Source organism: Buteo buteo, chromosome 16 (assembly GCF_964188355.1).
Source record: "Buteo buteo chromosome 16, bButBut1.hap1.1, whole genome shotgun sequence".
Lineage (NCBI taxonomy): Eukaryota > Metazoa > Chordata > Aves > Accipitriformes > Accipitridae > Buteo > Buteo buteo.
Genome location: NC_134186.1, coordinates 8529390 through 8555910, shown reverse-complemented (window position 1 = coordinate 8555910; position 26521 = coordinate 8529390). Strand labels below are relative to the sequence as shown.

At 41.7% G+C, this 26521-nt stretch overlaps 1 protein-coding gene across 3 annotated transcripts; it reads left to right on the top strand.

Annotated features, from left to right (window-relative positions):
* The first annotated feature begins 1250 nt into the window (after positions 1 to 1250).
* Positions 1251 to 25609, top strand: ZMPSTE24 (zinc metallopeptidase STE24). 3 transcript variants are annotated; one of them, XM_075047762.1, is made up of 10 exons: positions 1251 to 1400; positions 3232 to 3378; positions 9289 to 9375; positions 10031 to 10147; positions 14020 to 14172; positions 18171 to 18312; positions 20709 to 20866; positions 22282 to 22386; positions 24362 to 24505; positions 24825 to 25609. In XM_075047762.1, the coding sequence occupies exons 1-10, from the start codon at positions 1284 to 1286 to the stop codon at positions 25047 to 25049; spliced, it is 1395 nt and encodes a 464-aa protein (XP_074903863.1). In that variant the 5' UTR covers positions 1251 to 1283; the 3' UTR covers positions 25050 to 25609. The 3 variants fall into 3 exon arrangements, with proteins under 3 accessions (XP_074903863.1, XP_074903865.1, XP_074903864.1); XM_075047764.1 differs by lacking the exon at positions 3232 to 3378 and having other exon boundaries at positions 1252 to 1400; XM_075047763.1 differs by lacking the exons at positions 1251 to 1400; positions 3232 to 3378 and adding an exon at positions 8704 to 8935.
* Positions 25610 to 26521: the final 912 nt, after the last annotated feature.

The window sequence follows — 26521 nt, the reverse complement described above, 5'->3', positions numbered from 1 at the left end:
CTAGCCCGTGCCAAATGAGGAGAGATCAGGATGCAAAGTATAGAATTACAAGGGTAAATATTTATCCATGCTCATGAGATGACCCAGCCAAATTGGGGCACCCTGAATGTGTCTTTACACGGGGTTCTTATACCCTTCAAATGTTCAGGTATGACATGATTTGGCTAATCACTAACACCCACGGTACCAATTACTAATCATAGTAAAACTTTACAAAGCAACTGTATTTCTGCACATTGTTGCTGTTTGTTCATTGATCCAGATGCCCCTGGAGTCAGTCTTGCTAGAGTTACTTATCTCCAGATGGTACTGGGATACCAAGCCAGATGATGCTGGGAGGGTTTCAGGGGTTGTCCAGGGATATCCTTCATCCTTCATGGACAGCTCTAAGCCTTCGAGGAGCAAAGTCCTTATTTCCAGGGCTGGGCTGTCCTTTAGTTTGTTTTACTTCAGCATGAACAATACCAGTAAAATTCCACTACCTCATCACACTGCAGTGAACTATTGTGTATATATATTAACACAGTTAGTACACTTTCATACTATAAAGACTGACTGATATAATAATAGTTAGGGAAGGGGATTTCCATAGCATCAGTCCCTACATCTTTGCACCTGAACATCAGGAGAGGCTTCTGTGCAGTGTAAGGCGCCCAGCATGATCATGCTGGTGGGTGCCCTCCTCGCTTGTGTGCTGCCGATGTCTCCTAATACCACCACCAGTTATGGACAGCTCTCCTCCACCTCTTCTACGTGACCACAGGAGCAGCGGGTCCACCACAGCTACCCCGGGGAGTCTCTGCCAGGTCTCCCCTCACACGAGGCCTTCCCAGGAGCAGCCTTGGCCCAGTCCTGCGGGCTTCCGACTGGGATGTCAGCTGGGGCGGTCGCCTTACGCCCTCCCGCTGCTCCCCGGGGAGAAGAGCCTGCCCCGCACCGCGCAGCTCCTGCGGGGAGGCCACCCTGCCCTGCCCTCCCCTCTCCGCAGCCGGGCGCCGGCGCTGCCAGGGGCGGCGGAGGAGCCCCGCGCCAGCAAGGGCCGGCTGACACGGCGCCCCGTCCCCGTCCCCGTCCCCGTCCCGCTGCAGCCCCGCCGCTCCCCGGCCCCGCCGCTGCCCTCCCCTACCCGTCCCGCACGGCCCCATTCCCTGCCCCCGGCCCACTAATCCTCAGGGCCGGGCCCAGCCCCGCCCCGCCCCGCCCTTGCCTTCCCGCGGCTCCTCCGGGCGCCAGGCGGCGCCGCAGCGCGGGCGGCGGGAGGAAGCGCGGGAGCGGCGCGTGCCATGGCGCTGCCCGGGGAGCTGTGGGCAGAGCTGCCTGCCGAGAAACGCATCTTCTGCTCCGTGCTGCTCTTCTCCTGGGCCGTCTACCTCTGGGAGGCCTTCTTGGCGCACCGGCAGGTCGGCGGGGGCTCTGGCGGGGACAGGCGCCACCGGGCCGTGGGCTGTGCCGGGCTCCGGGCTCTGCCGGGCCCGGCCCGGCCTCACGTGGCGGGCGGCGGGCGGCGGTCCGGGCGCGGAGCGGCGGAGTCCCGCGGCGGGGCCGGGACCGGGGCCGGGGCCGGGGCCGGGGCCGAGTGGCGCGGAGCTCAGCTTCGTCTGCCGCCTACCTGGGGAGGGCTCGGCCCTGTCCCGGCCGAGGCAGCGGGCCTGAGGCGCGGTGTCAGCCCTGCTCGCCCGCGACCTGTGGGTGGAAGCGGTTTGCCGCCGGCAGGCTGTGAGAGCGGCCTGAGAGGGAGAAAGGGCCCGCCGCGTCCGTCTGTGCGCCCCATGGGGGTTCAGCGCCGGATAGCGAAGCTCTCGGCAGCTCTGCCGAGCGGGGTCCTGCCCCACTCGGCGTCGGCGTCTGTTCACACTTGCCCCTGCTCTGGAGCATGGCTGTTCTTCTGTGGACCGGCTGCACTCCCTCAGATGAACCAAGGCACTGTACCCCGCTTGTTTTAGCGGCCTGGCAGGGACACTCGCTGTCACATCAACGAGTTAAGTGAGTTCATAGAAGGATCTGAAAAGCGCAGGTGTGGTGGGGTAACCAGCAGCCCAGCACCTAACCAGCAGCTCTGTCCTCCTCCCCCGGGACAGGTGAGAGAGCAGGAAGAGCAAAAATGAGAAAACTCATGGGTCGAAGTAGAGACAGTTTAATTAAAGTGAAGGAAGGAGGAGGCAAAAAGCCCCCACAAGGGCTGCAAAGGCAGTCGCTCGCCACCTCCCACAAGCAGGCCGATGCCTGGCCGGTCTTCCAAGTAACAGCCACCTTGGAAGTCAAACCCTCTCCCCCTCCCCTTTCTTCTTCCTCTACTTCAGTTTTTATTGCTGAGTATAACATATAGCATGGAATATCCCTTTGCTGGGCTCAGGCCAGCTGTCCTGGCTGTGTCCCCTTCCAGCCTCTTGTCCACCCCCAGCCTGCTCACTGGTGAAGAGAGAAAGCCTTGACACTGTTTAGCAGTAGCCAGAACACTGGTGTGTTATCAACACTGCTTTGGCCACAAATGCAAAGCATACCACCATGCAGGCTGCTATGAAAAAATTAACTCCATCCCAGCCAGACCCAGCACAGCTGGGGAGAACACTGCTGGGAGGGCAGGAAGCAATGCTGCATCCACTTGTGAGCCTTTAGATCAGCTAAGCAGCCTGTGAGACTGCAGCCCAGTACTCCGGTCAGAGGAAGAATGTATCTTAAAGTGACAAAGTGTAAGAACTCTTCCTTTGAGGAGGGATAAATATACTGAAATGAGATAAGGCAGTGGATGGTATAAGGACTTTTAGTCTTTAAAAATTTTAAAGAAGTGGTGAGTTCTTTACCAAAAATGAAATAGCACCTCATTTATGCAGCCACATCATACATACGTTTTCTGGTGAAGTTGTGTGGTTTTCATGGGAGGATCTAGTGTTTAGTTTTAAACTCTGCTTAGTTGTTATTGTGGTGCAGTAAGTCATATCCTGTGGAAAAATGAGTGTGCGTGATCTTTATCTAGTAACTATATTGGAAATAAATTAATATGTAGGTGACAGTTTCTGGTTATAATGTAATAATTATGCTTCAGTTTTATATTTGGAACTTGATAGAAAACAGGAATTTAGGAATATTTCTTGTTTTGTGGTTTTTTTTTGTTTTTTTTTTTTTTTTACTTTCTGTGGTGGCCCATGTGATTATGTTATGTTACTTTTACATCTTATTTATCTCCTTAAAAATATTGGATGTAGACTTTAAGTTTCTTTTCCAAATTTTCAGAGACGGGTGTATAGAACAACAACGCACGTACCACAGGAATTAGGACAGATTATGGATTCAGAAACATTTGAAAAATCTCGTCTGTATCAGCTGGACAAAAGTACTTTCAGCTTTTGGTCAGGCCTGTATTCAGAGGTTGAGGGCACCGTAAGTACCTGAGCTGATCTAGCATTCATATGATACTTTTCATGTACTTAAACTGTGAAATACTTTGATTCTTAGTGATCCTGTGCAGCTGCACTGTTGGCATTCTGGCATCTTACATCAAACACTGAAATTTGGAAGGCCTGGGGTTCTTTGTTTCTTGTTTGTGGCTGTATTTGCTGTATAAAAAGGGATTATTCAGACAGCACATAATTTCTCTATGCAGTGCTGAGTCATTGTAAAATAGTATAAAGTCATGTAACTGTATAACTGTGATGTGAAACCAGTACTTAAGAACTGTGACCCCTCTTAACTTTCGCATTTCCGGATCTGTTTTGTGCAGCCTAACCTGTACATTGTTTCATTTTGTATGAACTTGTAAAAATGTTGTTACACGTGTCAGTATAGCTGTTATATTCTTCTTGTTGGGCTTTTTGGTACACTAAAAACTCAAGACAGTTTTTGTGTGAATTAGAAAAGCTTCTATGTTTTTGAGTGACTTTAGAGGCAGTATTTCATTTGAAAAATGAAGATATACTCCCAACAGTGGATTAGTGGATGAGGTGAGATAGTACCCCCTAGCAAGTGCAACAAGTCAAAAGGTTCTGAAGCTTTATTTTGATTTCAAGAGCTTTAGCCAAAACAGTGTCCCTTGTTGCTTTTAAAGAAAATACGTGATTGGAACGAGCCTCTCTTGCCACTGAATTTAGTGCCCTGCAAAACAAAGAGCTGATGAGCAGTCAGTGCTTATCTTCACACAGGCCTACAATTGTTATGGTCCCCCGCAGCATTCCAGCCGCCAAATTGGAGAGATAGGGGTTTCACAGATGGACTGGTAGATGGGTAAAGAACTGTCTGGATGGCCACGTCCAAAGAGTTATAGCCAATGGCTCAATGTCCAAGTAGTAAGGAGTGTTGTCCCTCAAGGATCTGTACTGGGACAAATATTATTTAATATCTTCATCAGTGGCACAGATAGTGGGATTGAGCGCACACTCAGCAAGTTTGCAGATGACATCAAGCTCAGTGGTGCAGTTGATACGCAAGAGGGAAGGGATGCCATCCGGGGTGACTTTGACAGGCTTGAGGAGTGGGCCCGTGCAAATCTCATGAAGTTCAGCAAGGCCAAGTGCAAGATCCTGCACCTGGATCTGGGCAATCCCCAGTATCAGTACAGACTGGTGGATGAATTGAGAGGAGCCCTGCAGAGCAGGACTTAGGGATACCAGCTGACAAAAAATTGGATATGAGCTGGCAATGTGCACTTGCAGCCCAGAAAGCCAACTGTACCCTGTGCTACGTCACAAGAAGCATGGCCAGCAGGTGGAGGGAAGTGACTCTGCCCCGTCTACTCCGCTCTCATGAGACCCCACCTGGAGTACTGTGTCCAGCTCTGGGGTGTCCAGTACAAGACAGACATGGACCTGTCAGAGTGGGTCCAGAGGGGAGGACACAGAAATGGTCAGAGGGCTGGAACACCTCTTCTATGAAGAAAGACTGGGAGAGTTGGGGTTGTTCAGCCTGGAGAAGAAAAGGCTCCGAGGAGACCTTATTGTGACCTTTCAATAATTAAAGGAGGCTTATATAAAAAAGATGGAGAGAGACTGTTTACCAAGGCCTGTAGTGACAGGATAAGGAGAAACAGTTTCAAACTGGAAAAGGATAGATGTAGAGTGGACATAAGGAAGAAATTTTTTACAGTGTGGGTGGTGAGACACTGGAACAGGTTGCCCAGAGAAGTTGTGGATGCCCCATCATTGGAAGTGTTCAAGGTCAGGCTGGATGGGGCTTTGAGCAACCTGATCTATTGAAAGATATCTCTGCCCATGGGAGGGGGGTTGGACCAGGTGATCTTCAAAGGTCCCTCCTGATCCAAACCATTCTGTGATTGTGCCTGTGTAGGAAAAGCACAGCCTTTGCTTTCTGTCATGATCTTTTCTTTCTGTTCTGTCCCTGTTACTGTAATAACAGGTACACAATGATTTTGGCAGCTGATTGGTCTGTTAAAGAAATTACTGCATCCAGCTGTCTTCCACAACTGAGCCACAAAACCCAGGCTTATGGTGGTGCTTCCTAAGCAGCAGTCAAAACCTCTTACTAAGTCAAGCATCTTAGCTTGTATGTTGTTCCACTGTTTCAGCTGTGATAGTGATAAACAGCTGGGAAGCAGTTGTGTCTCAAACTGCTGCTGCTGCTATTGAATTGATTGTGGTGTTCTGCTTTTTGTGTTGCAGTATTACTGATGAACAAAAGCCAAGGAAAAAAAACATGGAATATGTGAGTTAAAGCTCCCAGCTAATTTAGCAAGCACTGGCCTGAATAAGCAGGTCTCAGAGCAGTCAACTGAGATACTGTATGCCCATGTTCTACTAGTACTGACAGTCGTTTTCATCTTCTGAACAAGAAGTTAGTGTTCCTACTTGGGCTTGATGGATTGTGGGCTTGGGATTCTGTATCCCAGAACTTGTCGAGTTTGGGACTGGGAGTGAGCTGTCCCAGGAGGGTTGCTAATGGGCCTGCAAGCTATTAGATGTCCAAGCTTTGCCTGCATTCGCAGATTTGCTACAGAGGTTGCAGAGCTTTGTGGAAGCAAGGTAACGCAAGTCCAGTGGCTCCTACATCTCACTTCTTCGTTATGGCTCCATTAATATAAGTTTTGCTTAGCTAGAGCTAAATAATGTACAACCATATAGCATCCCTGATAACCAGTCTCCCCTGCAGCAGGTTTCTTTATGGAGTTCTGTAGACCATTTTACATTACTTCTCTGGTGCTGGGCACTTCCTTCTGTGCAGCGTTGCCCTGGACTTTTGAAAGAGTTTTGTAGAGTTTCCTTAAATTTTATGTTAAAGTCACAAAATTTGTGTTTGTGGTTGAACACTCAGGTCCCATTTGGAATGAAATGAGGGAAGTGTATCATAGCCAGCTGTGAGCTTTGGAAAATCTCCACAGCTAGTCCTCTCTGCTGCCCCCGTGTTTAGAAATCCTGTCCTTTAAAATTTTGTTCCTTGTTAACACACTTCTTATGTTCCCTTCTCCCTAGGAAAGCACACCCTCAGGTTTCTCTGATTATTTTGTTCCTGCAAAGGGAAAATTACACTTGAATGGAAATTCTGCTCCCCCCCTCCCCCCCCCCAATCCATTGTCATCCCAGGACAAGAGGTTTTCTTGGAAAATTCAGAGTTGGAACACATCCTTATGGTACCTTTTTTGGTATGTTTTAAAGATCAGAAAAAAATCTAGGTAACAGTACTTTCCCAACTGCACTAACTGGTCTAAAAAAATAGATGGTCTTGGAGGCATATAGAGCTGCTTCTGGTCAGTAATGTCAACTATACACTGAAAAGATAATACAAGCTTGGAATAAAGTTCAGAGCTGACTTAGCAGCTGGAGCAGTCTGAGTGATAAAGTAGTCATTACCTTTAGAGTAGTCCAAATGGTAGGGATAGAGAACCAAGGTGATTTATTTTTTTGAGATAATTACTTGTGAAACATTGAGAACTTCCAGCTGTGTACAGTGGACTTAACAGAGACACTGAGTATCCAGCTCATTCTAATCTTCTTCCATCTGCTGCTGCTAACACCTCTAGACTTGATATGCATCTTCCCAGGTTTTGAGAACTTGTTCTCAATTGTACTGAAGTCTGCTGGCTTCACTTCAGACTTGAAGAAGAGCTTGTGTTTCCAAAAAAACCTGCCTGCTTTTTCCACTTACTGTGATCAACCTAATAAAAAGAAAACGTACTGTATGAACCTTTTCCTGCATACCCTTATGCTGTCATGGCTGCTGCATATCTCCTAATAGGGAAAATAACCTCTGGTCTGAAGGCTGCAGCAATGGTATGGTTGTAAGTAAGGCTATTATTGCTTGTTAGATTTCAGGCAGCTTGTTCATACATTCCTCATTCCCAGGGCAAATTGTATGAAGTTCAACAAGGCTTAGTGCCGGGTCCTGCGCTTGGATCGCAACAACCCCATGCAGCTCTACAGGCTTGGGGAAGAGTAGCTGGAAGGTTGACTGATGGAAAAGGGCCTGGAGGTGTTGGTCGACAGCCAACTGAATATGAGCCAGCAGTGTGCCCAGGTGGCCAAGAAGGCCAATAGCATCCTGGCTTGTATTAGAAGTTGTGTGGCCAGCAGGAGCAAGGAAGTGATTGTTCCTCTGTACTCGGCATTGGTGAGGCTGGAGGTTGTAGTGAGGTGGGTATTGGTCTTTTCTCCCTAGTAAGAAGCAATAGGATGAGAGGAAATGGCCTCAAGTTGTGCCAGGGGAGGCTTACATTGGATATTAGGAAAAATTTCTTCACCAAAAGTGTTGTCAAGCACTGGAACGGGCTGCCCAGGGAAGTGGTCGAATCGCCATCCCTGGAGGTATTTCAGAGATGTGTGGATGTGGTGCTTGGGGACACGGTTTAGTGGTGGACTTGGCAGTGTTAGGTTCATGGTTGGACTTGATGATCTTAAGGGTCTTTTCCAACCTAAATGATTCTATGATTCTATTCTGCAATCAGGCTGATACCCCTGGTGTGTAGAGTACGTGCAGCTGCTTCTCTACACGAGGGTGACTTAGTCCATTCTGTGATGTTGAGCTGTGTCCATTTCTCAGAATCTGTCCTGGGATTATCAGATTCCAGCAGAGCTCAGTGAGGTGGCCTCTACAGTCTGGATTTGCCACTTCCTTAAATCATAAACTGCATCCTTTATTGGCTTTGGGGACTGCCTGAACTTGAAAGAGGCTGTAGTGGCCGAAGTTGATGAAATTATATGAGGTTTGCAACATTTTGCTTTTAGTAGGCAGACATATGATTCATTAACCTAGGAAGTTAATTGGAGGGGAGATGCTATGTTGGAATTACTAGTATGCTTTGATTTATTTCAGCCATTAATTATGTGGGTTTCTTTTTAACTAATAAGTAGTATCAACATCATGCTAATAGCTGTCTTTGTTCAGGGCTTGGTACTTCTGGGATTTCCAGCTCTGAAACTTAGAGGTAGCCAGCAAAGGAGAAACAAGCTTGCTTTTGTCCTTTCCTTCTCCTGCTGACACTCAGAATGCACCCTGATATTTAGGTTATAAAAAAGTAAGCCTTTTAAAAATAAATAAGTAAATAAAAATCTGGTACTGTCCATACTGGAAGGCTTCCTACTTGAAGATTGATTTTTATATACATAGTGATGCATCACTTGCTAAGAAAGTAAATGTGAAACATTTAGAAGTCAAGCTGTTTAACAGACACTACCAGACCCTGCCCTGAACTACAGTTAGCACTTGTTTAGTAGCTCTGTCTCAAGCATTTCTTTGATGGTGGTGTGTCCCAAGTAGTCCACTCCCTGTTCCTTGGCAACCTCTATGGCAGGAGACAGGCACGAGGAGATGTGGTGAGGCAGGCACAAGAAAGAGCGCATGAAGCTTTCTTAAAATGGTTGAAGCAGCACTAATACTGAAAGTGAAATTACGACCTTATTCTGAATGCCTTTCTCTTGGTAGGCAATGTGGAATGCAGGCAAGTTTGTCCCAGTGCAGTCAAGTTGCTGAATTTCGCATACCCCTCCTAGAGATGGTATGTTCTACAACCCTAGGGCAAATGAGTTTTAAGGTCTTCTGAAAAATATACCTCATGTCTGAGCCAACGTAGCAGCAAAGTCTACAGTAAATAGGCTTGGAAATATGCTAGTATTTCCCAGGCAAAAAAAAAAAGCTTAACCTGATCTCTACTTCTGTAAAGTAAAATGAAACATTGCCAAATATTCTAGGCTTTGTTTATGCACTACTAAGATCAGAGGGGGACAAAAAGCCTAATTATAAAACCTTTCTCATTCACCCTTAAAAGGTCTTTATCATGCTGAAATTTTAGTAGAATAACATGACGGTCTGTTTCATATTGCCTCTGTGGTATGTATTTTTGTTTTCAAGATGATTCTGCTCTGTGGAGGAATTCCTTTTCTTTGGAATCTGTCTGGTCAGATCTCTGGTCGTGCTGGGTTTGGACCAGAATATGAGGTAAGCAGTCTTTAAATTTTAGTGAAAATGTTTGGTCTGTGAACTACACTGTTATAATATTTTTTATTTTTAAGCTTGCATTTACTTAAAGTGGGTACAATATAGTAAAAATAACAGATATTTTCTGGTGAACACAGTGATTAAGTGAGTCTGAGAACTGATAACAGTATGTGACTTTTAAATTAGCTTACTAATTAAATAGCCTAAAATGATAAAAACATAAAAGTCTCAAAGTTACTTGAGTCAAATGAGGTGGTGGGTTGGGGTTTTGGGGGCTTTTTGTTTGGGTGTTGTCTTTTTACTAATCCTAGATGTGATCTTCCTGCACAGTTAAAAAGGTAAGAAATTTGAGGCTACTGGTTATGTTGTCTTTGTGCTGTGGATGAGGCATCTATCTAAATTCTTGTCCCAAATCCTTAGTTTTTACTTAAATCTGTTTCGTCAGTGTATTTTTTTTTCTTTCTTTAACATAGTAAGCTATTCCAGTGATCAGTAATATAATCATCACAAAAGTCTTATTTCTGTGAATTTATCTAGCTTCAACTTCTAACCAGTTTCAGTTAAACCACTGACATAAAATCAATTTTTAACACACAGAATATTAATGTTAGTACAGGTCAGTAAATACCAGATTTATTTTTATATTTTTCTTTAGATTGTTCAGTCATTGGTATTTCTGCTGCTTGCAACGCTCTTCAGTGCAGTGACTGGTCTCCCATGGAGTTTATATAACACGTTTGTCATAGAAGAGAAACATGGCTTCAATCAACAGGTATTGTAAATAGCACTTATACTGACCTAATGTCCTCAGTAGGTTTGGTTGGTTAGATGGACTGGTATGTCCATATCTGTGCCAAAGATAATTAGTTTTAGGAACATTTCTACTCGCATTGCATAAAAATAAGAGCAGTGACAGTTTGTGACTGTTGCAGAAGTACCCATGCCACACCAAAATGTCTCTGTGTGAGCCCATGCTTCTGAGCAAAGAGAAGTGTGTATTCTAGCAGTGGAACAAAGAACATTTCATGCCTCAGCTGTTCATTTTTGGATGGACTATTCCTTGCCCTTCATATGCCCTTCCTGAGAAGTCTGGATCACTGCTTGACAGGGGCAGTTCTGACTCATGGACACTGAATAGATGAAACAAAACCGAGAAATTACTTTCCTCCTCATTCTGTTTTCCTTATTGATTTCTTGTATCAGCCTTTACTAAATTAGAGAATTCAGTTCTTCATTTGTACTTCTGTTAGGTACTCAATACCAGCCCTGGCTTTTCTCTCACCAACTTAGTTCAACCTGTTTCGATATCAGTTTCTCATGAGATCAAATTTTCTGTTTGGGAGAGGAACCTCAATCTGGGACACATCACTAGCCATTTCATGCCAGAGCATAAGACTTGTTTTCTGCTTTTGGACCCAGCTAGTTTTGTCTATGGTACTTTCTGTTCCAAGTCTGCTAGGCAGTTGTTTGGGGTTTTGTGGTTTGTTTGGTTTGGTTTTTTTGGTTGTTTTTTTGTTGTTTTTTTTTTTTACAGTAGAATGAAATTTGGATGGGTGGCAGATGTGGGGTAAAGCTGTTTGGCTGATTTTAATAAGGGTAGAGATGCTCTGGTATTTGCCAGTTTCATCTTCCAATTTCTATGGAGGCAGGAAGACTGAGCTAGACCTAAAGAAGTGGAATCAGTTTGTTTCTCAATTCATTATATTCCTGGTAAATTGATAAATTGATGTTTCTTATTCCTTTTTTATAAAACAAGTAAGAAAATAAGTGAGAAAAAAAGCTCTAAGTGCAATGATCCAGTTTGTACCCTCACTCAATCATCTTTAAAACGGAAGTGTGTAGATCCTGACACATCCTGTATTATTTTGATTTGCATCAATTATTTAGTGGTATACTATTTTCTTTCCAGGGAACTATGAAACTTCTCACTGCACAGTTTTGCCTTGACATCTGTGTGTATTCCAGGAAACTGCAAGGCTTGTTTGGTTCTGCCCCTACAGTCCCCGATGTTTGAATACTGTGCCAATGGTGGCTCCTGCTCCAGTCTTTGGGAAACAAATCTGAAGATTGTTCTAGTTAGTCATAAGCTTTGAGCTTGTGACCAATTCGGAGCTCTTTTTATACTCCATTTAGCTCTCTAGTCATATAAGAAAATCTTGTGCTTCTAAAAACATATGTCTAACTTCTAACAATCACTCTCTTCTCTCACCAGCAAGTACATACTCGTTGTCAGAATGGTGGCATGCATGGCCATTCATATCCTAGGTGATTCTGAGCCATAGTCCTGGAGATCCCATTCCCTTCTGCAGACTTTACAGTGAGCACACTGGCAGGCTAACATCCTGCTCCTATCAAGGGAGGAAGGAATGTTCCCATGTTTCCAGAGCATGAGTCAAGCAATCTTTTACTTGGGGAAATACCTAATTGATGTACTTTGTTTGTTCTCAGGCTATCACTTCTGTTCTGTAGTCCTCAAAAATTGAAAGGGCTGGCAAAGTCCTAATTCTTGCAATGTGCTTGTGCCCTGGTCTAACCTAGACATCCTTTTGACATTCAGAATCCTTAAATATGCATCAATAGCAATCTTCACTGTTGTCTTTTGTGTCCATCCTGAGTAGTCGCATCAGGCCTGCACCTTGGATGTCTCTCCTACCTTAGTGAGGAGTAAGTTCCATCTTGGTGCCAGATCTGCAAGCCCTTTATGTCCAGGACACAAAAGTCCAAAGACTGTTAGTGTTGGGACTTGTAAAGCACTAGAATTAGAGCAAACTGGCAGACTAGCTGATGGATGGAGAGCTTGACTTGATCAGGTCCTACCTCTGTGCAGAAGCAGTGGAGTGTCAAATACTGAACTTAGCAGCTCAGGCTTCTTTAAAACTGTCTTGAGAGCTTGCAGAATCCATATGGTTTCATATGATCTTCAGATAGACTCTTTCTTCTATGGGAGTGGCTTGCTTAAAGTGACGTTTTCTCTTGAAGTCACATCTGCCTTAGAAAGCAGGAAAGAGGCGGGGCAAAGATGAAAGACACCATGCAATTTTATAGCTCTACTCCTCCTAGATTGTGGAGCTGGAAGTAAAGAAAGAATTAAAATGAAAACTTGAGCTAAATGGATTGTAGTTGACTGGTTTCAGAAAGCCAAGTAGAAACAGGCTGGCAGCACACTTCTGTTAAGAGTTCTTCCAGGTTATATTAAGTTACTGTTTCTTCAGCTGTTTACTAAGCTAAAAAATGAAAAAGCTATATAATAGGCCATTTTCTGGCTGAGCTGGGGAAGTAATAAAGGAGGAACACACTGTTGTGTATTTTGTTTTCTCTCTCCTGGCTTGTACCAGTTTAAGAGTCTTGATCAAACAGAAACAATTTTTTCCTTTGTCCAGGATCACCCACAGAGTTTCTTTCATGCTTCTCCATAGCATTTTCAGGAAAGGACCACTGCTTAGTGTGAATGAGAGCCACAAGTCTTGCTTTTCTAGTTAAGAACTGTTTTGCTGGAAAAGGTAGCCCACCCCACCTGGGAATATTAAAGGCAGGCAAGGAACAGTATCTTCTGGAGTGGTCCATTTGTGTGGGCACATGTCTATACAATTTTGTTACTGCTGATACTAATGGTCGCTTAGCAAGAATGTATCACCAGAGTGCTCACTGTGTGACCAGAGTCAATATATCTACAAGGATAGTCTAAAATTGTGGGTTTGTGTCTGATTTGTGTTTCCAATAGTCAGGGAAGTCTGAGGCGTCTATCCAAATTCTTGCCCCTAATCCTTAGTTTTTATTTAATTCTGTTTCACCAGTATGTTTTTTTCTTTCCAGACGAGTTCCATATCTTTAATGTAGTGTGGGCTTTTTTAATACAACCTTGTTGGGAAGGATCTTTACATAATAACCCCCTTAATTCTGTGCCTTGAAGGTAGCTGTAAGTACTGAAGTAACAATTCCTGAAAGAGCTAGTTGGGTGTGTAATCATGTTGTAGTGTCACTAGGTCAGATTCATTCAGGTAGAGGTCTTTGAAATTTCTATTGTTTCTATTAAAGTTATGCTAATTTTAAAACCTGAGGCAGCTACATGGGTAGTAACTGCATGTCAGTGGAAGCTTGGAGTAAAATGCCCAATATATATCCAAAAATCTTTAATAGGACTTCTATATATTTTCAGTTAAGACAATCAGCTTAGTGGTAACTGAAAGTTAAGGTGCATGGAGGCAACTTTTCAAAGACAAAATATTTTACAGTAGCTATGTTTCTTTAAGAGTTTCCTATTCTCTAAAAATCCCATAATGTCTAGGATAGAGATTGGTAAAGAATTAAGGAACAGATAAGCTTAAATTTTTCTTTCCTCCTTTAATAAAGTATATATGTGCAACACAAAATAAGGATTTGGGTCATATCTTACTAAGGAAGGATGTATCTGCCTGGGCTTGGCGTCCGTGTGGATGTAAAGAGCCACAGCTACTGGGAGAGGAGGTGAAAATGTTCTTTCACCTTTTCTTAACTGACTCTGATTTCCTCCTTATCACATTGGTATTGCTGTTTTGCAATTTGTCTTATTTTGTTTCTCTGCATCCACTGAAGGGATCAGTTCATTAACCACTGTGGTACATCAATACTTACATTGAAAATACTACTGATATCCTTTCTTTACAGACGCTGGGATTTTTTTTTAAGGATGCTATCAAGAAGTTTATCGTGACTCAGTGTATTCTGTTACCAGTGACATCCCTTCTGCTTTACATTATTAAAATAGGGGGAGACTACTTCTTCATCTATGCCTGGCTCTTCACATTAGTTGTTTCCTTGGTGAGTATGAGAATATGTCTGGGTTTCTTCCAAATGCTAGCTTACTTGTATGGCTTAGTGTGCTGAGGTTTAAAAACATAACTGAAAGAAAATGGAGAAAAATCTAAATCTCCTGGGAATTTTAGTGTCGAAAAACTTTAACAGTGTGTCTTGCTCTCAGTGTACTTGTTCAGGAGTAATAGCTCATGTTAATTTCCACATCAATGTGATATCTTCTATTTTATCTATCAAATACTGGAGTGTCTTCATCAACTGAAAAGTAAACATTCAAAAACTTTAGAATAGATACTGGAAATACAGCAGTATGTGGTGATAGGTTTTCCTTTTTCTTAAATAAGAAAGGGCACAAGGACAACTGCCAGCAGATTGGTAAGACAAGGCAGAATGTGCTTTGGTCAGTAATGTTTCCATTGGGCTTTTCTTGCAGGTTATCAAACACCAATTCTCAATTGCATTGCTTTGTATTGAGATTAGTAGCAATTTTCCATTTCTGCTTCTGCTTATATAGCTGCTTTTATACACTGTATTGGTAAGTGACATTTTTAGGGCTTATATTAAAAGGATCTTTTTGTATACATCATAAGGATTTGATGTTTTCTATTGTTAATATAAGCTTCAAGGTCTGTATTTTTATTTTTTCTATTTTGACATTGTGCTCTACTGTCTTTTTGCTCAACATACTAACCATTGCTCACCCAAGGAAGAAATTACAGAAGTACCGTTGTGTATATTCATTCATTTTTAGATTAAAAGAGCACCTTAACAAGTAAAAGAATTACTACATTACAGTAACGTAATAAAGCCTGCCATGTTAGCCTAACAATAAATTTGGGTCAATCTATCCCTAATTCTTGTGTTAAGTTCAGACTTTGTGGTTGAACTGCAGTGCATCATCAAGAAAATTTTTAGGAATACCGGGGTAGGAAATGATGATTGTTTTCTTTCTTAACCTTCTCTTTCATGACTTAAGTGTTGCTTTTTATTTTTTTCATTTCCTTCTCACCACTGCTTCTAGATTCAGATCACTTTTATAGCTTTTTTTGGACTTTCAATTTGTCAGCTTCCTTTCTAAAGCACAGACTGCATTTGTACAAAAATGTGATCATAATGCTACATGGGAGGCCATTGCAATTAACGCAGGAAAATCTGATTTCCCACTTGGATATCCAACAGCTGCATTGACTTTCTCAAGACATGGCAACATGGAAGGAATTGTGGCTCAGTTTAGATCTTGACTGCGAAGTATTTTCATAATCCTGTTTTTAAGGGATACAGATCTCATTATCTGGGTTGTATTTGTTGCTTACTTGTATTTTTGCTTCATTGATGCTTAACGTGTAAGTGAAGTAAAACCTGTGTGGATTAGCAGATTTCTGAATGGCCACTAATTCTGGCATAGTGCAGTTACCAGCTACGTGTTTCTGAAGAACTCCATGACAGTAGTATAGTAGCAGAAGTGCCCCATTTAGGTGGTAAGTCTAGCTTACAATTGCTACTTTGAGTTCTTTCAAGCTTTTTTTTTTGTTTGTTGGCTTAATTATACAGTGTTTCCTGTTGTTTTGTTGTGCTAGCTCCTGCTTTCTGTACTTCTGGTGTCCTTATGCTCTGACATCTTCCCTTTTTTTGTCTCTGTATTCTGAAAAATCATAGTGTTAGGTCTCAAAAACATGAGTTCATGTGTATTGAAATGACTGTTAGAGAAAGCTTTGTGCAGACTCTGATCAGGAGTCTGATATTCTTAAAGAATTGTTCTTTTTCTTTCAAGCTTTGATCAGCACTACTCTTTTAAATCATAATTCAGTGTTTGAGCTACTGCTCTGTCAACGTGAGTGAAACAGTCCTTACAGATTATTCTAGTGTAGCCTTATTATTGGTAAAATTGGGGAGATATTAGTTCCTCATGTGATACCCAGTTCATATTTTGAGTCTTTAGTCTTAAAGGCCTTAAAAACTTGCTTTTTCATGGAAGGATTAAACTGAAATTTTAAAAGAATTGGTACTTTCAGGATTGAAGGATACAGGATTTTCTGAAATGGCCTGCACTCATTTATACACCGAAAGTGAAAAAATTTTCCTTAGCTTCCTTTATACCAGTCACTGACTGCTTTTATTCTTGCCATCTTATCTTTAAAATATATATTGTAAAAAAATGTTGTATGATCTCATATGAGAAACTTTCTGAATGTCCATTTTATAGTCTTTATCAAGCAAGTTTAGTAGAAAGAAGAGATGTAGGTGAGTAGTACCTAACATTAAATTTCAAGGTGAGAACATACTCAACTAATACCACATTTCTTTCTCTGTCACTTTCCTATCACAAACTAGTATTTTATTTTTGCTTTGCATGCCCCTTCCAATTGAGCTGCCCTTGTAGATTTTTTTTTTCTTGACATTTTACATATACTTCAGAAACTGATAAAACAGGGGTTGGCCTATCTTTTACACAACAAAAGCTAGAAAATAAAACATATCTTGTCAGAGCTACAGACTGCTGTACTGAAAGATTATGTAGCAAGACGGATAGACTCACTTCCCCCCCACCCCCCATTTTTTTCCTGAGGATTAAAGTACATGCCCGGACAATTGGTGCTTTTCTGGTGTCTTGCAGTGTCGCTGCAGCCCAACAGGGTGTTGATCATGGTTTGAGGCCTTAATGTGTAGATTTGAACATGTCTTTGACATGCAAAATAACCTTAAGAGGTGTTAGATTTACCCTTTAGCGTTTGTTTTAGGGAAAAATTCCAGTTGTAATCACATTCCATAACTCTGTAATTATACTTAGAGTTGCATCCTTCTACCAGTTTGTTATGCCTGCTGATATCAAGGGATTGCACAAAGATCAGAGATAAAAACTTAAAAGTAGTCCATGCATACTACATGGTCTGAAGACACTTGTCTGGACTGAAACAGACAGCTTATTTCTGCTCTATAAAATACTCTCCTACACTTGCGGCAAAATACCTGCAGGGGTTTAAACCCTTGTCTTAACAGTTACAGTAATGAAAATAACTTTTATTTTCTAGTGGTGTTTCATATTGATGCCCTGTCTTGCTATGACTTTGAAAAAGTCAGTTTCCCTAGTTTTAGATTACATTGGATTTTTTCAACAGTGCAGATACTTTCAGAAGTCAAGGTACTTGTTTTCAGTGGAAGAAAAACTGTCAAGATAACTTCAAAGTTAACGTTGATGTCCATTTGCCTCTCATGTCCTGTTCCTTTTTTGCTAACCAGAATTTAAACTTTTCTCCAGTCCTTTTCTTTAAAATAAATAGATCAAAATCACTTTGTGAAGGTCCAGAGTGTGAGGGAAGGGAGTTCAGCTTTCCCTCCCATCACAGTGTTATTCCAGCCCTGGCTTTCTCATCTGGGCTGCATCTGCTGCCAGTTTGAAGAGATGCAGGTGCATTGTAGTGATTTTTTGGGACATGGCTGTTAATCATTGTGGACCAGAGGCATCAGGCAGTTCCTTAGCCCTGCATACAACTGGGAGAAGGGAAAGAAAATAGGGGATGTGAATTTTTTCCCTCTTTTAGACTGTGCCTTTGCAAGTTAGCAAGAATTTGAAGAAGCTGGACTCAGTCCTGGTTCAGTCATCTCTGCTGTTCATTATGAAACACTTGAGAGCTTTCCAGTATCGGTGAAGTGAGTGAAAGTGACAGCCTGTCACTGATAAGACCACTGCTCCCAGCTGTCATAGTAGTTTTGCCTTCTGGGGCTTGATGAACTGTCAGAGCAAAAGCACTATTTACACTAATTCTGTTGAGGACTGTAGATTAACCTGCCCCCACCCCCATCTTGTTGTTGAATTGCTGACTGTCAGTAGTTGTCTTCGTAGAGGGGATGACCCATAGAGAGCCTTGCTACAGATCATACAGGACTCTACTTTATCAAGTGTTTTTTCTGAAATTGTGCCCTCTTTTCGTACTTACTCATGCTCCACCTTTAGTACTAAACACACATTTGTATGCCTTGTTTATAATATCTGTATGTGTTTGCAGGTGCTTGTTACAATCTATGCAGATTATATTGCACCTTTGTTTGATAAATTCATTCCACTTCCTGAGGGAGAGCTCAAGCAACAAATTGAAACAATGGCAAAGAGCATTGACTTCCCATTGACTAAGGTGTATGTTGTTGAAGGTGAGATTTTTTTTTAATAAAAAGACTTCGTAATTTTGAATTTGTTTATTTTTAGCTTTGATTGCAGATGCTGTAGTAGGGCAGTTGCAGATGCTGTAGTAGGGCAGTAGCTTATATTCCTCAGCTATTGTAATGCTCGTCAATTTCTGTACCATTTTCCTTTTTTTGCCTTGAGGTTAGAAAAGTGAAGCTGAATGTACAGCCTTAACTCAGCATCTTGTTGGAATCATTGCCTTGGCTCTGTGGAATGGAAATACATAGCACAGTCAGAAATGGAAGCACCAATCAAGATTCCAATTTTAGAACTTTAAACCAGAGGGAAAAGGGTTTTTTTATCATTTCTCGTCTCAGTTTAGCATTAATTGTCTCAAATTCTTGGTGAAACAATTGAAAAAGTTATGAAAGTTAAAAAAAACTGTTCCTTCTTAGAGTGTTAACGTGGATGGTTTCTTACGGTATGGCTGGATGGACTCACGCCTTCTACGTGAGACTAATTTTTTCACTTTATAGTAATGAATGTCTCATCCTCTTTTCTCAGGTCATGGATTGTAACATGGAGCATGCCAGCTTCCATGTCACTTCCTCTCCACTTCCGTGTTCATGGAGCACTTTACTGTTTGCCATTTCCACTGTTCCTCATTTTGTTCCCTTCTGAACTTGATTTCAGGGACTTTCCCAAATTTTGTTTTGGTTTTGTGCCCCACCTGTGAGGATCAGAAGTGTTTTTATTGCCTTGGTGAAAGCAGCATGAGATGGCATAAAGAGCTGAAATGGTAGAATTTTGCTGTAAGAGAGGGTGATGAACGCTTTCTCTAGCCTGGGAGCTGTGGCTTTCAAAACCTTGGGCTGGCCAAATCCATCCAGTGCTCTGCCTCAGTGCAGCTGGGAACTACTGCTATTGATATACTTGGGGCCCAAGAAACACCTCTTCTAGTGAAGTTGAAGCTTTTCAAGCTTGAGTCAGTGTAGAGGCTTGCTAAATACTAAGTTTTTCCCATATGCACAGCTGGCTTTTAACTATGGTGAAAGTCCTATGAGCCAATTGTTGGTACTCTGGCACCTGTGTAGTGTGCTACTGCATTGGCTTCTTCAGCATGTCTGCATTTAGTGGCAGTGATCTGCAGTGGAGGAAGGCTGCCAAACCCCCATTTTCTTTCCTCATGTCTCTAAGAGCATTGAGCCAGCACCATTCCCTTCTGAGATGTGTGAACATCTTTTTGCCGGTGTTTTTCTGCATTCTGTATTGGATGTTCCCACTCCAGAACTGACTTCTTAGTAACATGTGCAACCAAGTCCTTTAATTTCAGGGTTCATTCTGTAACAGGCAGATTACAAAGGTTCATTCTCTACTAACACTTAGTGGACAATGAAGTTTTTTATGATACACAGATGAAAGGGAACATTGCTATCCTGTGGCTGTCCAGATTACTTCACTGAGAAGGGACTGGATGCTGAGGCTTCATACTCTGACCAGCCTCTTCCTCTGTTACCTGTCTTGGTTTGGTGCTGAAGGTTACCATGACCATACCATGGGTTGGCTTGCAATGGAACAATGGATATTTTGTGCCCTAAGGAGTTTATGCAGCTCGTACATTTATAGTAAGAGTTGAAGGCAAACGCCCTCGACTTGAAGTGTCTTTTGCTGCAAAAAACAGAGCAATCCACTTCTCTCAGAGACCTCTCAGTCCTGATGTTGCAACAGCTCCTATCCACAGGCAAAAATAGGCAAAGTTTTAATAGCTGCTTTGATCTAGACAGCTTTTTAATCAACTGAAACAGTCCATGTTCTATGGAAAGAGATGAGTTTGTTGGCCCCAAGTATATTGATAGTAGAAACAGTCCGTGATTCACCTGATCTAGATAAAAGTAGCTGTAAAAAATTGCCTATTTCTAACAAAAATAATATTGAGGGACTGCCTGATGTCTGTAGTTCATCCCTTTATCGTCTCCTTATCTAACATCTTCATCCTTACCTTTTTTGAATCATCTTTGCTGGCACACTGAAAGAATTCTAAATGTATTCATCACAGGCCCTTTGCCAGGAGGGCAGCACGCGTTCTATGTAGAATGCTCTTTCCACTCAGAACTTGAAATTGCAATAGAAAGTGTTTTTCTTCTGGATATTAAATCTTCACAAGACTGCTCTCGTTTTTAGTGATTACATGTTACAGATGAAAAGAATTATTTCTCAATTGGAGTCAGTAAATGAGATTATCATTACTTACATCATTTTAAAATACGCTTCAACCTGCAAACTCATTTGCTTGAGTTTGTCTACTGTTCATTTGGGGACTTTGAGAATTCCTTTAGAAGAATCTGTTCTATGTAATATTGCATAGTCTTTAGTGCATGGGATTATTCAGATCATGGCCTTCAATGTAAATTTTCCCCATTAGGTTCTAAGCGTTCTTCTCATAGCAATGCTTATTTCTATGGATTCTTCAAGAATAAGCGGATAGTACTCTTTGACACCCTCCTGGAAGATTATTCTGCATTGAACAAAGAGCCAGCAGGAGAAGATGGCGAGAATGAAGAGACAAAGTCTAAAACCAAAGTGAGTTAATCTTTGGGTTTCATTGTGCTATTTACATTAACTTCGTGGTGAGATATTCCCTTGTGTTTTCTGAATGTATTTTAAAGGTCCTGAGCGAGATGCTAAAACCCAAAACCTAATGATTTCAACATGAAAGTTGAGCTGGTTATTGGAATTTCTGGGGCTGTGTGAGTGCTGCAGATAGCACCAGAGAGACCATAGAAATCCTCAGGGGCTTCAGCAAAACATTTGTTCCCTGCATGTAAAAAATAGGCCTTCCTTGTAATTGTTTGAATAAGGGACCTGTTCAGGGTTTTAGCTCCTGTTCCTTCTCTTGGGACTGCCACATTGAAGCTTTCCTTAGAATGAAATGCTTTTGACTATCAGCGTGTCATTTTTGTGTCATTTACTACACGCAAGAATTTTGGTGCAAGAGGCACGCACATGCGCACACATGTACAGATTCCACATGTGCATCCTCCCCTGCCCTAGTCCAGAACAGGATGATGGCTTTTCATTGTCCTTTCCATTGATGTGCAGCTGCACATAAGGAGTCTGCTGTAACATCTTTTTGTGGCTTCGGGAGAGTGTAGGAATGATTAAAACTGATGGAATACTTTCTGAAGAGCCTGAAGGAGTAATTCTGAGAAGAAAGAATTACCTCGTGCAGCCTAGGGTTAGGCCAATGTATAGGTTATTGTTCAGTCCAGCTTCTGTTTCTTGTAACCATGTTGGTGGTGGAATTCTCCTCATCCATGGTTTGGTATAGCATACTGCAGAAGTGGATGATGAGAGGGAGGGGATTTTGAGCTCAACCTGATCTAGTCATAATGCGAATCATTTGTTCCATTTCAAAAGGTTCTTTGGCTATGTTCTCAGTACGCAAGCCCACATGCTTGCTTCTGCCTTGCTAATGTACCTTCAAAGGCACAGATGTCCATCTTTCCTAATAATAGCTTTTGTTGCAGAGGACTGGGATGTTGTCATTTGTTTTTAAAGGAACGGTAGTGCCTTGGGAGGAGGGCTACATGTTGAGTGTTGAAGGAAGTAGGGAGAGGACTTTGCTCTCAATTCTCTGTTGAAAGTCTGTGGCTCTGAATGTCTGCTTCCACTGTAATGCCTTTTCTTGAGTAAAGAAACAGGATGGGATCAAGGGATGGTAGGAGAGAGTTTGGAAGGCACATCTCTCCAGTGTTCTTCCAGGTTTGCATAGGCATGTCTGCATATGTAGAAATAAGAGAACACCACCTCATGGTAGAAATCTTGTTGAACTTAAAAGTTTATAAGAAATTATATCTGTGTATCTGCTGGTAAAAGGGAATGGCCTGATCTAGGGATGCTTAAATGACCTAGGAAAAAACAAACTAATAAATAAGAAGTTTACTCAGTTGTGTTCAGCCATACCTGATACTACTTCTGCTTTGTTACTCCGTCAGAATAAGAAACAAGGATGTAAAAATGAAGAAGTTCTGGCTGTACTTGGTCATGAGTTGGGTCACTGGAAACTAGGTCACACTGTCAAAAATATTATCATCAGCCAGGTAAGTGATGATGAACTGGTGGTTTTCCTAGAGTGTTCTGTAATTATTGCTGTTTCCAAATACCTGCTTCCAGATTTGTAAGTGTATATTCACACAACATACTTATGCTCTGTGACGGAAAGTTGGGGTTTTTTGTTGGGGGGGGGGGGCAGGGGGTGGGTGTCTGTATCTAGAGGGAACATGCACCAGCCTTTCTGTCCCCTCCTTGCTCCATCTGGCTGGTAGAAAGCATCTAAGAAAGTATGTCTGCTGCCAATTTTAATTCATCTCAGAAGCATTCTGAAGTTGGGACACATTTTTCTTGCTCTGTAACACTTCTTCCATGTCTGTTTGCATCTCAGGGCCTTCTCTGAAGGTCTGTTTCCATCCCTGTGCTAGGGATAGGATTGGATGTATCCTGTCTCCCAGCCTGCATTTGTTTAGGTATTTGTCATTATCTCGAAGCAAGCTGTGTGTCTGAGAGTTTCTATCAGTCTTGTTCCTTGGAGAGCTGAGAAGAAATGCTATTGAGGATTATGAAATCTGACACAGGAGGGCATTCTTATTTATATTGTATTCTCATACCTTGTGGATTGATTATTAGTAAATAACTTTATTGTGCCGTTCTTGGTGCATGCTCAAATGGGGGTGAACACTGAAGCAATCTCTAGAGATGGCCCAACCTCACCTTTGAAGAAAAGGAGCCTGATGGTCTGTTTACTCATGCATATGCCTTTGGGCATTGCACAATACAAGGGAATTCTTCCCCCAAACCTCCTACTTCAAATTCTTTTATTTGGAAGGCACAGCTATGTGTCTTCTGTTAAATTACTATCAGCAGTCTACTGCATGCTTTGGTGTAGGTCTATGTTGTTCCAGGTATCATTCACCCTTCTTTTCTCCCAAGTTCCCAGCCTTTTGGTTTTTTGTTTTTCTTAGCTCCCCTTCTATGCACCTTCTATAACTCTGATCATGTCTTTCTTGAGATGTGTGCACCATTCTAGGAATGTTGTTCTCTTCTTTTTCTAAGGCTATTCACAAGCTTTTTAGGCTGTAAACATCACTATCAAGCTCCTGTTTAAGAAAATCTCTCTCATTCTGTTTCCACACTGGCTTTTTCTTATCCATGCAACTGAACACTTCAGTGAGGTCCTCCTTGTTTTCTGCTTTACAGAATTACCTTCCAACTTCTGACATCAGTGTTGATCCCTACTAAATAGCAACTATTGTGATGCTTTTGCCACTCTAACTCATGTAACTTTTGTCTTTGGATCCACTTTCTAGATACTATGATTTTGCTGTAATAGGTAGATTTTATCTTCACTTCCAGAAATTTTCACAGATTCTTCTGCAATGTCTTCTACTTTTTCTGTTGTTTGTTTGCTGTCATAGCTGTCCCTCTTTTCTTCTGTCTCGTGTTGCAATAACAAACAATATTCTGGCACCTTCCACATTACTCTAAAAAGACCAAACAGCCAGTTGAATGGATTGAAAAGATACTAATCTTCTCTAGAAAACTTGGTAAGGCATGGTCCTGCCTCTTGCCTCTGAAAAGCCAGGCAAGCACAGTGCTTGTACACAGGGACACATGGCTTAGATGGAAGTGTAGATTGTTTCCAGGAATAGAAGTATGACACAGCACAGACACATTTTGTTTGATTTTAAACTTTTTGGAACCTATGCTTAATTCCAAGGAGTTGGATTCTACCCTGTACTCCCTCCTCACTTACCTTGTCTTCTTGCCTTTTCATCTTCCTTTGCTACTTAGACTTTTTTTTTTTTTAGCTCACTGACAGAAAATAGTGTTTCTTTACTGAATGCATTTACAGAAAGCAGGTAAAGGCCAGCTGTTTGTTCCTTTTTGTATATTAGTTCTAAAGTAATCTATTTAGGCTTTTTTCAGTGGTGTTTCTATCCAAATCTAATATGAATAGGTCATGCTTTAGACTTAGATGAAAAACTCATCTTAATCAAGAATGTTGTTTCCTTTCTCTAGATGAATTCCTTCCTCTGCTTCTTCCTGTTTGCTGTGTTAATTGGTCGAAAAGAACTCTTTGCTGCATTTGGTTTCTGTGACACCCAGCCTACCCTGATAGGCTTGATGATTATTTTCCAGTTCATTTTTTCACCTTACAATGAGGTAAATTGTTTTCAAGACACAGGTGCTGAAATATTGTCCTATTTAAATAATGATTTTATTTTGACTTGGGGGGGGGGCAGAATTTGAAGTTTTTAGGGGCTCCATCTGGTATCTTGTTTTAATAAGTAGGCTTAGTGTTCCATGTTGGGTAAGACTCCCAGTTTCAGGTGTGGCCTGGATAAACCTTAGTGAGATCATTCTACAGCCACAGTGATGTGTGGGATGTGGGAAGGCAGATACAGTGGTATTTACTGATACTGTAAGGAACTTGTAGATGGCTGAATCTTAAAAATAATTTTTAATATGTTTCTTTCCACAGGTTCTCTCATTTTGCTTGACTGTATTAAGCCGACGATTTGAGTTTCAAGCAGACTCATTTGCCAAGGAGCTTGGGAAGGCTAAAGACCTATATTCTGCTTTGATCAAGTTAAACAAAGATAATTTAGGATTCCCTGTTTCTGACTGGATCTTTTCAATGTGGCATTACTCCCATCCACCCCTTTTAGAAAGACTTCAGGCCTTGAAAGATGCAAAGCAAGAGTGACAGGAATCATTGTTGGTTCAGAGACAGTGCTTCCTTCTCAGAAGCAAAGTTCAGAGCTGCTTTTTAATTTCTTTTTAAAAATGGATAATGCCAATTAAGTGCAATGTTAACAGCACCACGGATCTCAGAATCCTGAAACAGGTATTAAATTATAAATGACTTTTTTTAACAAAAACAAAACTGTGGAACTTAATTTAGAAAAAGTACTGGTGAAGACCTTCCCCACACACACACACTGGCTTTTATCTCCATATCATAGTATAGACTTGTAAAGGGAGAAAAACAAAAGTATAGACTTCAAAGCACCTATTTGTTCAGTTCGTGAATGCCTTGAACATTGCTTTTGATCCTTTTCCCATTCTCAGCATTCTGTGAACCTTCCCGGTCTCAACCCTCTTCACAATGAAGAGGGTTTGAGTGACTTGATTTCCTGTATAATACTTGTACTCACCAGTCACTATTTTGTGTTTTAGAAAGCTGAATGCAAGTACAGGCCTTTCTCCTGGATTCATGTCTGTCATAATTGAAAATGCCACTTAATAAAACCTCCTTTCTCTGAAGTGTGGGAAGAAGAATGAATTACAGCTGAGGAAATGTACCATGGCTTGCTTGAAAATGAGCACTAGTGGGTATTTAGTAGCATTATAGTGGGTTTCGGCTCCTTTTCCACTGTGCTGCTGGGGATGTGGAAGTATGTTACGGAGAATCAGAACAGGACCCATATGTTAGAGAAAGTTGCTAATTCTCTGTTCTTCTCCCTTTGGTCTGTGAGCAGAATGGTTAACAGCTTTTCCACACCTCAGTTCCTCCATTTCTGTTGTCCTTTGCCTACATTTTTTGTGTATATGGAAGTATCCAGTTGCTCAGGCAGTGTATCAAAGCCAAACTTTCATTCTGAGGGTGTTTGTCCTCCGCTCCATGGAGGGTTTTCCATTAATATGAATCCAGCTGGAATACTTAGAAAATATTCCTTATCATTATTTTGATATAAACAGCCCAAGACACAGTTTGTTCATGTAGGTTAGTGAAGGACAAAGTGAATAATTGCGGAAATGGCTTCTGTGTTGATTATATGAGATTTTTCTGATGAAAGGTAGAATTAAATTTACTTTTGTTTAAATAAAGATAAAAGTTAAATGTAAGTTTGTATGTGCCATACAAATGTTTTGGATGAGACTGCACATACTTTATATAAAAATCAGATTTTATATCTGAGGTAAATAAAAAGTTCTGCTCAGCTCTGTACAAAGAGAGAAGGAGTGGAAGCAAATTCTCATTGTTTCAGATGTCAGAGTATTCTCATAGACTTTACTGTTAGCTTAAATTTGCTTTTCTGATCATAGGGAAAAATGCCTTATAAGATGATGAGCATGATGATGTCTCAGGTGCAACAAGAAACAAGTTGTTGCTGGAAGCCCTTTGTATGCCTTATTCTAATTGTGTTTGTACTCTAGTGAATATGAAGCTAAACT